The following is a 17,112-nucleotide window of genomic DNA, read 5'->3' on the forward strand; positions in this document are numbered from 1 at the left end:
TTTGTCATTGTGTACTGAAAGAAACTTGCTTATGTGCGTCATCAAAAGGGACAAAAAAAAACAAAACAGTGTATGCAGACACATAAGCCTACAATATTTGTGGTCTACAAACAAATATATTTTTAATTGTATATGTAAAAAGTACTTTCAGAGCAAATAAACAAACAACAGGTCAGGGTTTGAAAAATTTCTGCAAGCAGACATAATCAGCTAAACATAATATATTGCTTTACTCTCTAAACTGTTGCAGTTAGCACACATAGATATGTGTTTTCCATAACACAGGAAGACAGAAAATCCAGTAAAGGCTGTGATAAAATACAAAATACCCAGGTAAAAGCAGTGCTAAACTATCGTATTGCAACACCAAAGCTTGCCAAGGTAAAAGGGACGTTAAGCAGTTGATTCGGTGCCACTTCATAACACTTCACAAAAGTGTTACACACTCTGATTTCCAATCATTACATTGGTGCTAATTGTTAAATACACACACACACACACACACACACACACACACACACACACACACACACACACACACACACACACACACACACACACACACACACACACACACACACACACACACACACACACACACACACACACACACACACACACACACACACACACACACACACACACACATACACATACACACTCTCACGTTGTAGACTACTCAACTGGAAATTAAATCAGTGCTTGTCGAATAAATCTTCACCAGCTCGACCTGGATAGAAGGAGGTGGTCCATCTTGTTAACAGAGACAGACACATGCATAATCATCTCCACCTGAATATATCAGTTGATTAAAAAAATGCAGACACCAAGATCTTACATCTTAGCTTTATATTATAAAAAAGGTCAAGTGTGTCACTTTGGACGCAAACATTTTTGATTTTGCTGCTCATCAAAATGTTGACATCACGGCTTAATGGAAGTGATGACATTTAACGTTGTGTCTGGATGAGATGATTTGGTGGACTTGCTTAGTTGTAACAGGTCCTTAAGATAGAGCAGCTGAAGCGCTATTTGGATTTTACATGATTAACTTTGTCTATCATTGTTGGGAAGGCAAGTTTTCCGTTCTTTTCATTTGCCCAACAGTGGATCAAGTATCTACTCTACTACTCTCACCGATTGCACACTTTTAGATGTAAAGTAACTTGACAATATTGGATTTATACTTCTGCAAAAAAGATCACTACGGGAGCTGGCAGTTATGGCTTTGTGTGGTGAGTTAAAACTAATACACTCATGCTGAGTTATGATATCTGTTATCCATAAATAGAATCTAAAAGTTTATTTGTTCCCGTGTCTGATAGCCACTAGGTGAGATTAAAGTATTTAGGAGTGCAAAATCACAAGGGATAAAGTGCAATGCGATATCTTTGAACGTTGAGGTGTGAGTTCCTATACAGTATATTATTATAGGCGAATCGTCATTTGTAATGTTTCTATTTCATAAAAGAGCACTCTCTTAAAACTCTATAAAAGATATTTTCATTCTCTTCTAATCACTTTGATTCAAGATAAAGCAATAGCCAAAATAGAGCCTGTTTTTTTTTTTTCTTTAAAAAAAAAAAAAAAAAGGTTTTACCTCATTTGATTGTGCCGCAACAGTGCAACCAGCTCCACAGGTATTAATATTTCTGTCAAACTAGCTTTGCTAGTTGAACTTCAGTCATAATATTTCAAGCTTTTTTGGTGAAATCAATTACATGATATTCTATGTTGACAATGGACAGAGGAAAACAATTTGACCTCCTAATGTTAGTGAACATTTTTTGTAAATCATGTTCTTTCCACTTCATTGTGGATTTAAAAACAACACACATTTCAAGTGATACAAATACAACGTAAATGTCATTAAAAATGCATTTAAACTGTTGGAATATTTTAAAAATATGATTCAAACTGACCATCAATTTAGCTTAGTTGTGATTTAAGGTAAGTAAAAATGATCAAACCAAAAAGGGAAACAACTGAAAACATCCAACAGCATCCAACAAAACATTGTGACTACATATGTATGATCCATGAGGGATTTTAAGATGTTAAAATAATACACAGCATCTTTGCTTAGAGTATATAATTGTATAGAGATAATGTTTATGTACAGAGTACAGTATACACGAGCATATCTACGTGATCATGCTAACAGGGAATCTGTTTTAAGAGAATTACCCTCCCCTTACGGGAAACACTTTTTTTCTTGAGAAAAGTTTATCGATGTGGAAGTAATTGATTTTGGTGAGTGTGGGAACTGAAATGTGTGCCTAAGATTAAATGGAAAACACAACTGTTGTATGCGTACTTCTTAAAATGCAGACATAGTACTTTCTACATTTAGTGTCCTAAAAGCTGACAAAGCAGTTTTCTCAGCGTCAGGTTCTTGTGAAGTTCAACAACCTTTTAGAGCAGGCGTCGTCTGTGGTTCCTTCATCAAAAGCAGAGTTAATCGGACAATGGCAGCCTGTTTAGTTTGCTTCTTCGTGCTGTAGAGTCATTGGGCTGTCGGTTCAAGTCGGGGTTAATAATATCCGAAAAGTCTAGGCTTTGTGTGGGGGACTTTGTGGAGTCAGAGAATGGGGTCATGTCGGGGACTGAGTCTTCATTTGTAGTAGCTGTTTCAGATTCAGGTTGTGATTTAAGGGCAACAACCAGAGGGGGGCGCTCTTTGGGCTTGCGGCCTCGCTTCTTACCAGTGGTGGCACCATTCCTGACATTGGCTTTAATGCCATTGTCCTCCAGAGGTTTACTTTTGCTGCTTGAAATCCCTTCGCTCTCTGTTGCACGGAACCAATTCTAAAGCAATAATAACATTGTTAGTGTTGATTAGAAGAGGAACAAGTGCGTCCTAATGACATTAATACTTTAATTACAATTGTAAACCACATGTTTGTATGTAAGCAGATGTTATAATGCTCCTGAGGTCAAAATAAGTAGTGACTATTTAAAGATGGGAACATCATAGAAAGATGTGAACTAAAGCATTTCATGTAATAACAATTTAAAAACTGCAAGGGAAAAAATATCTATGGTTATGGTTTTGAGTTTATTTCGAAAATGAGTACAATTACAACATGATACATCACAATTTCCAGTTTCTCTATTCAACATGTTTGAAAAGGAGTAGGAAGAAGCAGACATTATTTAATCACACCCTTTCCCCATTACACAGCAATTGCTAACACTTTTGTTCACTTCCTGTTCTCAATTTATTCACAATATATTCCATAAATAAAAACATTAAAAAATTTTAATAAATAATAAATAGTGAAGTACCGGTAAGTTGTATTTCATATAGTTAGATGAATAAGATTATAATTAAGTTCAGCATGTTTATCATTGTTCTTCTTCTTTGTACTTTGCAAACACTTTGAGTTGAACAGTTTCTTAAATTGGATCATATTAGTGCACAGATTGATTTATTTACTTAATCCATTCCATAATTTAATTCCACATAATGATATACTAAAGGTGTTAAGTTTAGTACGTGCATACAATGTTTTAGTTTACACTTTTCTCTAAGGTTGTATTTCTCCTCTTTTGTTAAGAATTGTTTTTGTGCATAAATTTAGCTCTTTGCAAATTCACTATATCGTGGAATTTCAATATTTTCGATTAGATAAATAAAGGGTTTGTATGTTCTCTATATCCACCATTATGTATTATACTAATTGATCTTTTTTGTAACATCGTTAGTGACTGAAGCATACTTTTGTAGTTATTTCCCTATATTTCTGCACAATAACTCAGATATGGTAACACTAGTGAGCAGTAAGGAATAGAAAGTGATTTTTGGTCCAATACATATTTAGCTTTATTCCTTATTGATGTATTTTTTTGCCACCTCATGTTGTATATTTTTATATGAGATTTCCAGTTCATTGTATCATAAATCATTATACCTAGAAGTTTGATTTCATTTACTCTTTAAATGTCTATTCCGTCTATTTGCATTTGTGTTTGACTTTCTCTTCTTTTGTTCCCGAATAGAATTACTTTAGTTTTACTGAGGTTTAAGGATAGTCTGTTTTTGTTAATCCATCTCTTTAATTTATTAATTTATTATGTTATTTGTATTAGCTTCTGTGTGTTCTCTCCTGAACAAAATGCTGTTGTATCGTCCACGAATAATAATAACGTAAAGTCTTTTGGAATGTCATTTATATAAAGATTGAACAATTTTGGTCCCAGTATGTATCCCTATGGTACGCCACAGAATATATTTAGTACTGTAGATGTGTGTTCGCCTAGCCTCACGTATTGCTTCCTGTTGGTAAAGCAGCTTATCCAGTTTAGACCAACCCTCTGATGCCATATCATTATAATTTTTTAAAATAAAATATTGTGATTTATTGTGTCAAATACTTTAGTAAAATCCATAATTACTGCCTCTGCACACTGTTTACCATCTATTGTATTGGTAAATTTCCTCTATTATTTTGATTTAAGCCATCGATGTTGAAATATTAGCTCTTTATCCATATTGGTTCTATACAGATAACAAAACAATCTCAGTGAGTCAATAAATGTCAAGTGTCTTTTATAACTATAATATTATTGTGTGAGGTACTATAACAAAACACAAATGGATATTGTGTTCATGATAGTAATAATAATAATGGTAATAATCCGTCTGTGACCCACCCACCTGTGAGTGTGTTTTGCTGATGTGGTACTTCACACCACTCTCTGAGTTAAACTCCTTCTGACAGATTAGACATGTGTACTTGGCCAGTCCTCCATCACCCTATGACAAAGAGGCAAATACGAATGAACCATATTGATTTTTAAGGATACTTAACCAAATATGTTAGTTGTCACATCAGTCAAAGCTCATATTGACACATGATTTTGTCAATGCTTGTTGCAAATGTTAAATGACGTTCTAACTGCTGCATCAGTGTTGACTTTAACTATCATTAAAGGTACAGTATATTATACTGTACAGTTGTCCCTCGCCGCATTGCACTTCAATATTGCAGCTTCGCAAATTAAAAAAAATAAAACATGTTTTACATATTAAGTGATAAATTATGTCCTATTTATGTATTGTATGTATTAGAGTGTCTTATTTGTTTTATTTTCTATTAATACGTTGTGGCAATCAATATCAAAAGGGACTTCCGTTTCTGGGATGAGGGTGAACACAGCTAACAACACATTGGCTAATCTTGCCGCTTGTCTATCTTCGACCGAGAAAATCAAGTTGACCAACTATCACAGAACAACTTTTTGATGGACTTCTCCTCAACTCCTGCCTCATCAATAACATCTCCATATTACTGAGCCTTTAACGCAACCAATGAGGACACAATGTGATTCACTTCATTTTTAACATAATAGGCTCCACATGGCATCGTTGAGCCTTGTGAGCGATGTAGAATGACAGCGCGAGACACACAATGCCAACAACACGAATAAGGATCGTAGCTACAACTGTCAAGTTAACCCACATTAGACAGAACACACGTCCATGATTTTAGCAGTCAAAGCCCAGTTGTAACTTAAAGGAATTACCCAGGATGTGACAAAGTATTTCTACATATAGGCTGTGTTGTAGTTGCAGGCCAACGCCCATAACAATGACACTTGGAGGATCCTTTGGGCTACCAATGTGTCCTGTAATCTACAGTAGAATGCACACAAGTGTATCACGCGAGTGTAAACGTGACTACTGTATGTGGGTGTTATTTTAAGTTTAGAGAGACGTAATTAAGTTAAAAACATATTTAGAATATGTAGCAAACCATTTTTATGCTCTTACTATGAAAATATTTGATTTATTAATATAATCCTACTTTGTGGAAATTCTTTGTCAAACCAATTGACCACAATAAACAAGGTATGACTGTATAATTATCGATAAATAGGTTACACTTAATATGGTTTGTGTATATTTTTAAGAGTGCAAGAGCCACATTTTCTATCACCATTACTATTTTCAAAATAGGTCATCAGTATGGTAGTTAAGCTATGTCTTGTATTTTCTTGCTTTAACTATACATCGTGCCTCATTGTTTCAGATCATGCCAGTATATTTTCTTTTATAGTTTATATATATATATATATATATATATATATATATATATATATATATATATATATATATATATATATATATATATATATATATATATATATATATATATATATATATATATAAACTATATATATATATATATATATATATATATATATATATATATATATATATATATATATATATATATATATATATATATACATATACACATACACTAGGCCTGCAACTAACAACTAATTTGAGAATCGATTAATCTGTTGATTATTACTTCGATTAATCGATTAATAATCGGATAAAAGAGACAAACTACATTTCTATCCTTTCCAGTGTTTTATTGAAAAAACCATACTTATTTTGATTATTGTTTCTCAGCTGTTTGTATATGTTGCAGTTTATAAATAAAGGTTTATTTAAAAAAATAAAAATAAAAATAAGAAAAAAAAGGTAGCCTCTGCGCATGCGCATAGATCCAACGAATCGATGACTAAATTAATCGCCAACTATTTTTATAATCGATTTTAATCGATTAGTTGTTGCAGCCTTAATATACACGCACACACACACACACACATATATATGTATAGATATATATATATTTATATATATATATATATATATATATATATATATATATATATATATATATATATATATATATATATATATATATATATATATATATATATATATATATATATATATATATATCTATATATATATATGTATGTGTATGTGTATATATATGCTATATATATGTATATATATATGTGTATATATATGTATGTGTATATATATATATATATATATGTACATATATATATACATACATACATATATATACACATATATATATATATATACGTATATACATATATATACATACATACGCATATATATATACACACATATACAGTATATACATACATACATATATATATATACATATATGTACATACATATATATACACACATATATATATATATACATACATTAACATATATATATTTACATACATACACATATATATATACAGTATATATATATACATACACACACACACACACACACACACACATATGTATACACACACACACACACACACACATATATATATATATATATATATATATATATATATATATATATATATATATATATATATATATATATATATATATATATATATATATATATATATATATATATATATATATATATATAAAATGTATTTTTCGGATTATAAATCGCAGTTTTTTTCAGAGTTTGGCCGTGAGTGCGACATATACTCCGGAGCGACTTATGTGTGAAATTATTAACACATAACCGTAAAATATCAAATAATATTATTTATCTCATTCGCGTAAGAGACGAAGCAAATGGCAGCAATCGTCACACACACGTCAGCAATCGTCACTCACACGTCAACCAATAAGAATTTGGCGGGGGAGGGTCATGGCAGAAGTGCATTGTGGGTCATGGGATGCTAACTGCTATATGCTACTGCCGTAGCTATTAAAATGGATCACATCAACATTGGCGGTAACTTATAAAAACTGAGAAGGGCTGAACTAAAATGGCACCGAAAAGGAAATCATATACTGCAGATTACAAGCTGGACGTAGTGAAATATGCAGCAGAGAACGGCGATCGAGCAGCAGAAAGAAAGGACATACCCGAGGCGACACCGGGGAGGAAGATTTCAGCGGATTTAGCGATCGGGAGTGACAGATTGTTTGGTAAATGTATAGCATTTTCTATATGTTATAGTTATTTGACTGACTCTTGCCATGATGTGTTACGTTAACATACCAGGCACGTTCTCAGTTGGTTATTTGTGCGTCATATAACGTATACTTATTCAGCCTGTTGTTCACTATTCTTTATTTATTTTAAATTGCCTTTCAAATGTCTATTCTTGGTGTTGGATTTTATCAAATAAATTTCCCCCAAAAATGCGATTTATACTCCAGTGCGACGTATATATAATTTTTTCCTTCTTTATTGTGCATTTTCGGCCGTTGCGACGTATACTCCGGAGCGACTTATAGTCCGAAAAATACGGTATATATATATATGTATATATATACACATATATATATATATATATATATATACACATACACACACACAACACACACACACACACACACACACACATATCTATATATATATATATATATATATATATATATATATATATATATATATATATATATATATATATATATATATATATATATATATATATACTGTATATACATATATATATATATTTATAAGGAATACAACTGAGCGGGACTTTACGATTGTGTTCAAGGAGACTTTCCTGCAGCTGAGTGTTTATACCTGGCTACAGTTGGCAAGGTGGGCTTTTAGTCCAGACACACTGGAATAGACAGCATCACAGTTCTGAGCAAAAAAAACACAAATAAAATGCCTGTCAACAAGCAGACATTTACCAGTCCACCAACAACATTACTTTACAAATTAACTAACACATCTACGATATTTGTTTGAGGTAATACTAGAGTAATTATGTGTATATCGTGATCTATTGCTGTCAAACTTACTTCATTGGTGCAGCAGATAAAGCCGTTTTCCTTGACTTGGTTCTTCCAGGTCTCTAATAAATCCCGACTGAAGTTAGGAAGGCCAGGGCGGGTATAATTCAACTATAAACAAAAGAGCAGTTTTATCACTTGTATATGTACACTCTATCAATCAAAAGATGGTGACTACAATTGCTAACATTTAGCACTTGTGTTTGTGTGGTTGTGTGGGAGGAGTTACCCTCTTGCTGTCAGGCACCAGGTCATCTTTGATGCGACGCTTGGTGCCCCAGTCTTTGGCAAGCTCATCCTCTGCAATCTCCTGCAGGTGAAAGACTGCTACCTGAGCTGACCGGCGCCTCACTCTGCCACTCGGGGTCCTTTCAAAATCCTCTTCCATGCTTTTATTTTGCACTGCCTTTTCCTTGGCTCCATCTTGAATGCCCATGTCTTTAGCCTTGTCCTTCTCCTGAGCCAATGGTACTTTTTGGTACCACTCAGGCTGGTTTTGGTCCCTCTTCCCTCCTGGCAACCTATCAGAGGCTACCTAGAAGAACAGTGGGGCACTGAAACCTTCATCTATATAGTTAGATTTTTCTTTAATTCTTGAAAAACAAAAAAGCCTGTCAGATTTGCTAACTTACCCTTTCTTTACCAGTGCTGTTGTTGGTGTCGGTGCTACTGTCTTTGTTGTTGCTGGTGGCTGTCATAGTAGCATTGATGGTTGGGGAGTGTTCAGTGCGTATATGGTAGTCCCTGCCAGCCTTTGAGCGATATGTTTTTCCACATTGCTGGCACAGAAACATGGGTTTCTCACGATCAGAGCTCTCACGTCCACAACGCTTCTGGTGGTACTGGTAGCCCATTAGACTGGAGAAGTAAGCTGAACAGCCCTGCACATTAATATGTGAACTTGTTATGTGAAATATTGACCAGTATTTTTTATTACTTCTAATTCCTAATTTGTACTTAATATGACCGTAAACCAGAGGAGGCTGCAAATTTGTCAGTATAAAAACTGCACTACATTTTCTCTCTGCAGAGTTTGCCTTTTGTATTACATTTTCTATCTATAATAACAAGGGAATGATACGACTTTGGAAAACATGTAGGACTGCAACGATTAATTGATTAATTTGATTAGAAATAAGCATCGATTTTCATTATTTTGCTTTGATGTTTCATTTAATGAGTTTGTTTAATACAAAAATATTAAATCCAGACCGCATGGGGTGTACGGAACTTAAAATATGAGGACATCTTTTGCGCATGAATACTTGCAATAGAGCGCACATTAGAGTGGTGCTGCAGGTAGTGCTGTGGGTGCCATGGCCTATGTGTATGCAGCGGGCCCAGTGGAGTGGCGATGGAGAAAGACGGCTTAAAGAAAAACAATAAAGGAAGGGAAAAAATAACTATAGATCCGAAGCGAACAACAGACTCTGTCAAACGTTTTGGGATTATTTCAAAATGAAATACACAAAACATGATGAAATGTTTGCACTGTAAATTGGAGCAGGTACTTCACATTAGCACTACAACGCTGTAGTAATTCTACTTTTGATATGTTTTGCTTTTGTTGGACACTAAAAATTAAATTTAAAAGCTCTCCCCCGCCGCCTCTGCATCTGGGGTTCACGCTTCAAAGGGGTCATATAATAATTTTGATTACATTTAAAACACTTGTTTGTGGTCCACACAACATGTAATGGTGGTTCTTTGGTCAAAAATTTGTATATATTAGGTTTTACAGACCATCTTCAAGCAGCTTCCTGACCGTCTCTTTAGGATGCGCCGTTTTGTGGGTGGTCTTATTTACCCGCCTCCACTTCTATTGCACTTTCTCCCTGCCAGCGATGTTGTAGTTTTTGATTCCATATTGAGTTTTCTGACAGATATAAGTTTTAACTATACGGTACTTTGTATTACAAATGGCAATAGCAGAGGATGCATGTGCCTGTTTGAGACAGTCTGCCCCACAACAAGATGACAGAGAGAAAAAAGGAGCTTATTGACTACAGCGTCGGACTACAATGGTGGATTCACACAAAGAGCTTCTGGTACATTTCTATCATAAATGAAGATATCCACTGATGTCACAGGGCAGGAAATATCACAAGGCAGAGCAAATTCCAAATGGCTCGTTTGGGGGAAGTATAAAGGAAAACACGATATTTTATAAATATCTACGCATGGTTTGACTTCAAATTTTCGGGACTTATGGGGATCCTCAAAAACACAAAAGCAGGTAACAACAGGTAAGAAAAAATGGTTTCGTATAGTAGGTCCCCTTTAAATAGAACCTCACAGGTGTGCATTTATTAAAAAAATAACTACAGAGATTATCAGAAAAATCTGTCATGATCTGTCACACCAGATCATGTCTTATTTTGAGTTTTTTGGGGTTGTCCTGTGTTTGAGGTTTTAGTTTAGTTTAGTTTATCTTATTTGTCGGGACATTGTTGATTGTCATGGCACATACTTATGTCTACCCTATGTGGACGCTGTAAGTCCTTGTTTTTTCCACTTTGCTTGTTTAGTTTAGTTTAGTTTTTGTTCTGCATAGTCTTCCCTATGCTTCAGTGCCTTTTTTCTAGTGACACTTACCTTTTGTTTATTTTTGGTTTAAGCATTAAACACCTTTTTACATGCAGGCTGTCTGCATATTGGAATAACGATAAACCCTTACCATCTAACATGACGCTCAAACCTCACAACATTTTTATTATTTTAACTATTTTCCCTGAAATACACAAGTCTGGAAAGTGTGTTTCATCCGATTACTCAATTATTCGATTGATTACTCGATTACTAAAATAATGGATAGCTGCAGCCCAGAAAAAAGTCCTACAAATGATAAGGAAAGATTGTGTAAACTTTATTAAATGACCAAAACATAGAAGCTAAATCCAAACTTGCGTAATGACAAAGAAGAACATTCGGCATGAAAGTTGGAAATGAGACATAGCAAGGCAGGGATAGGAAATAATAGAAGAAACAGAAAGTAAATTGCATACCTCACTGGAACATTTAATTCTTCCCATCTGTTTGAGTATTCGCCGTAGTCGTTCTCTCTCCTCATTCTCGTCGTCCATCTGTCCTTCACTCCATGAGGGCTGAGGTGATGAAAAAACAAACATCACATCAGTGATGAAAAAACAAACATCACATCAGTGTCTTAAAAGTCCTAATATTGCCTTTTGCATTTAATATATTCACACTTAAAATTACATTCTATGGTGAGACTGTTTCTCAAACACACCTGTAAAACCTGGCTTAGCCAAGACTGGAATAACAGATGGCAGAGCTGCCAGAGTGTAGAAAGACATGCAAATGACTGGAGAGAAGATTTACTGGGGGAATCCCAGTGGACCAGCCTCTCATGTCTTAGCTCATGTGTTTAGATGGACAACTCTTGCTTTCATATTTCAGGTAACAGAACCAATACATGATAGCACATAATTTGATGTAATGCTTCAATGAGAGAGAGCATGAAAGAATAGGAACTACATAATAGTAGAAAGTATGACAGACAACAGCAACAGTCGTATCGAGGTCAAACTCAGGAGGCAATTCCTGTCCTTCTGTTAGCATGCTGGGTTGTCGCACATTGCACTGAGGCTTTGGCATGTGACTGCAACAACACAATGCAGATACCATTTCAAAATGTATCAAACTGAAATCAAGAACATTGTGCGTAAAATTCACTGGCAATAAAACTTAGTATGAATGGTAATTTTAAATAATACAGTAGATGCATGAATGAATACTGGATGGAAGGATTTAGGGGCCTTTACGTGCTCAAACCCGGAAGAGGGCGGCATGTAGTGCTTATAACACTTTGGAAATGTAGTGCCGTGTAGGCAGCTGCTCAAGTAAACAGCGCCTTTCAGTGGTGAAGTGGAGTCATGTAAAATAAGAGATTTTGATCCTGCATGCAATTAAAGACAATAAAGCTTTATCAATAAAGAAAACTACCCGTGTATTACATTTGATTACTTATTCTTTGTTCTGTATTTTCAAATGCTTAATCAATCATTGCATTAAGCATCACGACGTGTGATCGACCTAAAAACAATTTTGGATTGCGTTGCTATTTTACATTACACTAGCAGATAATAGTTTGTCAAGCAAATGTAATAGCCTATAATGTATATGCTCTTCGACATATGCATAGCAAGTGTAAATAGATTGATGGCTGTGGCAGCAAAAAGGAAACGCCATTACACACAAGTGTATTGGCATACTGACAAGAATAAAAAAACCCAGCAGCGATTGAATATTTGATGTTATTGGATCATCATGAAAATGTGTTTACTAATTTGATAACCATTAATGATAATTAACATCAATTCATCAATAAAAAAATGGTATGGGTTTAAGATTATAAAATAGGACACATATCTTATATGCATGTCCCCAGAGCGGCGTTGCTATACTTTGGTGGATTATTCAAAAAATAATTGCCATCCCTTTGTCGCATGTTAAGTATGTCATCAATACTAAAATGTATTTGTCATACCGCAGCTTCTATTATGGTGGAAATTGTCAGTTACACTTATTCGTTTAGTTTGTTGTAATTTACAAATACACAAAAATAGTTTATAATAATAATAATTACTGTAAATATTCCAAATATTTCCATGTTGTTAATGTCAACATAATGTTAGATGTTTGTGATAAATGTGCCTGAAAGGTAGAAATTCATCGGTTACGTAACTTCATCCATGATTTGACAACCATGTCTTTGCACCCACCTTTAAATTAAACCACACTTATTTTAATCCATCACAGGCATCAACAAATATAATGTATTGCTTTTTAATTCCATTTTTAATGACACTAAAAAAATGTAATGCCCATGTACAACTGCATATGATTATATATAGTCAAAAGCTTACAGTTTTGTGCATACATACAATTGTCAGCGTTTGACAATAATCATGTTGAATAGTTGAAACGTTTACATTGACTGTTATCTAGTGAATTAGAATTGGCTCGGAACACTGTTTCATCTGAGAATTTATTTTTATTTATATATTTTTCTGGAGCAGCATCTGGTGTTCTGACTTCGTGCACCACCCGTAGACAATAGGCAATTAAAAGTTATGCCTGTCAATCATCACAATGTACCTTTATTCTAGATTATAAAGGGATAACTGCACTTAAGCCCTGTAAATAAACATCCAATTCTGAATTAGTTGATCAATATAATATACCCAGAAGTATTTTTTTTTAATTGTATGATTTTAAAACATGCTGCAAAAATACATAACCTCTGAAAATATGTCTTACTAGCCACAAACTGGAGGATAAGTTTTTTAAATCAGGATACAATTTAAAAAAGCAATTAAAAGGTTTTATGGAATATTAAATGGACATTATACTAGGTATGCAACTGATGCATGTGTTTGAAAATGGATGATTGATTTAAACATTTTAGAAAAAGACATGTCATGGAATGATATTTGGAAACATGCCAAAAAGGCCTTTAGATGCATTAAAAATAGGCTGAGTCAATTTAACATATTGAATAGATTGTATTTTATACCCTCTTAGTTGTTTAAAATTGGTACATTAGATAGCAAGTTAAGTATAAAGTGTCAGGCAGCTGAAGTAACTATTTTTCATTTACTGTGGGAATGTCAGAAAACAATAGTTGTGGTCTGTTGTGAGAGTTGCCTTGGTTGTCCATCCTAGGCCACCGTGGGTCACGTGAGGTGTCTGCGTCACAATTGTTGCTAATGTTAGCCAAGTTAGCTTATGTGTGTCAGAGTGGAGACGACTGAAAAAAATAAGTTGTGTATGATACAAGCTCAGCTTCCTCATTAACATGAAATGGTGTCAGAGTTAAAGACTGCACACCTACGATGATAAAAGAACCGCAAAGTTTAGGCTCCTGGCGCCGTTTGATTTTGCCGCCCAGCAGAGTGTCCGCTATGGAGGCAGCGCTTTTGTCGCCCCCTCTTGTATCCACTTTGAAAGGCAGATACAGAGAAAAAAAAAAACAGTCTTTTTTTTGTCCTGTCCAGCTACTCAGGCAAATCATATTGTTGATGTAGAGGCCCCTATTGACTGTACAGTTTTAATTTATAAAAGAGAAGTGTGGGATATTTCTCTTGTTGCCTTATTTGTATTTGACTTTATTAAATGGATGTATATCAATGTTTGGCGCAGCCAGATCGGAGCAGGAGGGGATAGAAAGAGAAAAGGAAGAAAATTAAGACAGAGGGGGAAATTGCAGGCACAAGCGGGGGATAAAACAGAGAGCAACAACAACAACAACAAACACAACAATAACAACCACAACAACAGAACAGCATCAGCAAGTACGATATGTACAAATATGATATGAAAAGTGATAGCAAATAAGCAGTTAGTGAAGTAAATATTAATAACACAGAAATGACAATGAACCTTTATTATCAACAATACAATTGTTTCAAATGCAACAATACATATATGTAATGATAACTTCAAATACAAAAGAAAGCAGATAAATGGAGGGGAAGAAAGAGAAGCAAACTGTAATAACATTGTAGATTGTTATCATTGTCACTGTGCCGTGTGTTACCCAGTTTCCCTAGGGGAACAACGTTAATATATGTTTGATGAAACGTGATTATATGCGTGACTGTATGTATGCATATGTGCTTGTATACGTACAGTAGGTGTATATGTATGTTTGTACAGTGAATGTGCGTGTGTGTGTGGATGTATGTACTTAGAGTGTGTAGGTATGTACTGTATTAGTGTATGTACATTATGTGGGAGCGTAGGTACCTATGTGTGCGCATATGTATGTATGTATTTATGTATGAATAATTGTGTGCATGTGAGTATTTATGTGTATTTGTATGTACAATACATTTTTCTCCAAGTATGTGCAGAAGCCAGAGTACGGCTCCAGCCACCCAGAGAGCCCAACCCAAAACAGTAAGTGCGGCCCTCAGGGAACAAGGGACCACCGACCCCACACTGTGAGGCCAGCCAGCAACAGGAACCCCAGAGCCGGCCTCACCGTGCCGCCCGTAAGGGCCAGCAGCATGCCATAGACAGACGCGCCCGGCAGAGGACAAGACACGGGAGAAGCAGGGGACAGCCAGCCCCCAAGCCAGCGAGAGACCACACCCCATGCGGACAGAGAGTCGGGACGCTCCGCCCCGCCCTGAGGGGCCCAGAGACTCCCCGCAACCGGACGGGAGGACCGCCCCACCAGCAACAGAGCCCCCACGAGCCAGAGCCCAACCCCCCCGTAGAGCACGGCCAGGCCACCCCGCCTAAGTAGGCCGCCGCAGGACCGCCCAGCACAGGGCCACAGGAACCACCACCCCATGAAGAAAGTAGTTGAAAGTTTCAATAATGACTTTGTAAATATTGGACAAAATTGGAGGAAAGGATTCCAGACCAGGTTTCAACTGAGGACTAAAATGACACCAAAGATAGAAATCCCAACTCAATGTTCCTCAATAATGTGACACAGGAGGAAATAGTTAAAATTGTGAAAAAATGCAAATCTAAGACTTCAATCGATTGTAATGGAATTGATATTGAAACGATAAAAACATTTTTTTGTTGAAGAGGTCCATTTAGCCTACTGATGTGTATTTATAAATGGTTGATTTATGTAGGCTCTGATGAAGGCTGCAGAAGCAAGGTAGCCGAAACTTGTCAGGTTAAAACTTTACCTTACTCGCCTATATAAATCAACCATTTATAAAGATAAATAAGGTTATTGAAGAGATCTCGGGACCATTAATGTATATTAGTAACTTATATTTTCAAACAGGCAAATTCCCAAACAAAATGAAAATAGCTAAAGTTGCACCAATTTATAAGACTGGAGACAAACACTAATTTACAAATTATAGACCTGTTTCTTTAATTCTACAATTTTCTAAAATCATTGAAAAACTGTTCACTAACAGATTAGAGAGTTTCACAAACAAAAATAGAATACTCGCTGAGAACCAATATGGATACAGAGCTAATATTTCAACTTCGATGGCTTTAATTGAAATTACAGAAGAAATTACCAATGCAATAGATAGTAAAAAATGTGCAGCAGCAGTGTTTATGGATCTAACTAAAGCATTTGACACAATACCTCACAATATTTGAATAAACACATTAAAACGGTATGGCATCAGAGGGTTGGTCTTAAACTGGATTTGAAGTTACTTAACCAACAGGAAACAATACTTGAAGCTAGGCGAACACAAATCTACAACGTTAAATATATCCTGTGGTGTACCCCAGGGTTAAATACTAGGACCAAAATTGTTCTATATTTATATAAATGACATTTGTAAAGTTATAAAATATTTAAAGTTAGTATTATTCGCGGATGATACAACAGCGTTTTGTTCAGGAGAGAACACACAGAAGCTAATACATATAATAACAGAATAAATGAACAAATTAAAAAGATGGTTTGACAAAAACAGACTATCCTTAAACCTCAGTAAAACTAAAATAATTCTATTCGGTAACAGTAGAAGAGAAAG

The 17,112-nt window shown here is 35.0% G+C and overlaps 1 protein-coding gene across 2 annotated transcripts in view; it reads right to left on the bottom strand.

The window, feature by feature from the left end:
* Window positions 1-476: 476 nt before the first annotated feature.
* Window positions 477-17,112, bottom strand: part of znf512b (zinc finger protein 512B) — a 67,445-nt gene continuing 50,809 nt past the window's right edge. For both annotated transcript variants that reach the window (XM_062053742.1, XM_062053741.1), the window contains 7 exons: window positions 11,623-11,721; window positions 9,250-9,498; window positions 8,847-9,152; window positions 8,627-8,728; window positions 8,403-8,465; window positions 4,661-4,759; window positions 477-2,808 (listed from right to left, as the gene is read on the bottom strand). In XM_062053742.1, coding sequence (XP_061909726.1) covers window positions 2,458-2,808; window positions 4,661-4,759; window positions 8,403-8,465; window positions 8,627-8,728; window positions 8,847-9,152; window positions 9,250-9,498; window positions 11,623-11,721 — 1,269 coding nt within the window. In that variant the 3' untranslated portion in view covers window positions 477-2,457. The remainder of the gene's footprint in view (window positions 2,809-4,660; window positions 4,760-8,402; window positions 8,466-8,626; window positions 8,729-8,846; window positions 9,153-9,249; window positions 9,499-11,622; window positions 11,722-17,112) is intronic.

This window comes from Entelurus aequoreus, linkage group LG07 (genome assembly GCF_033978785.1).
Source record: "Entelurus aequoreus isolate RoL-2023_Sb linkage group LG07, RoL_Eaeq_v1.1, whole genome shotgun sequence".
NCBI lineage: Eukaryota > Metazoa > Chordata > Actinopteri > Syngnathiformes > Syngnathidae > Entelurus > Entelurus aequoreus.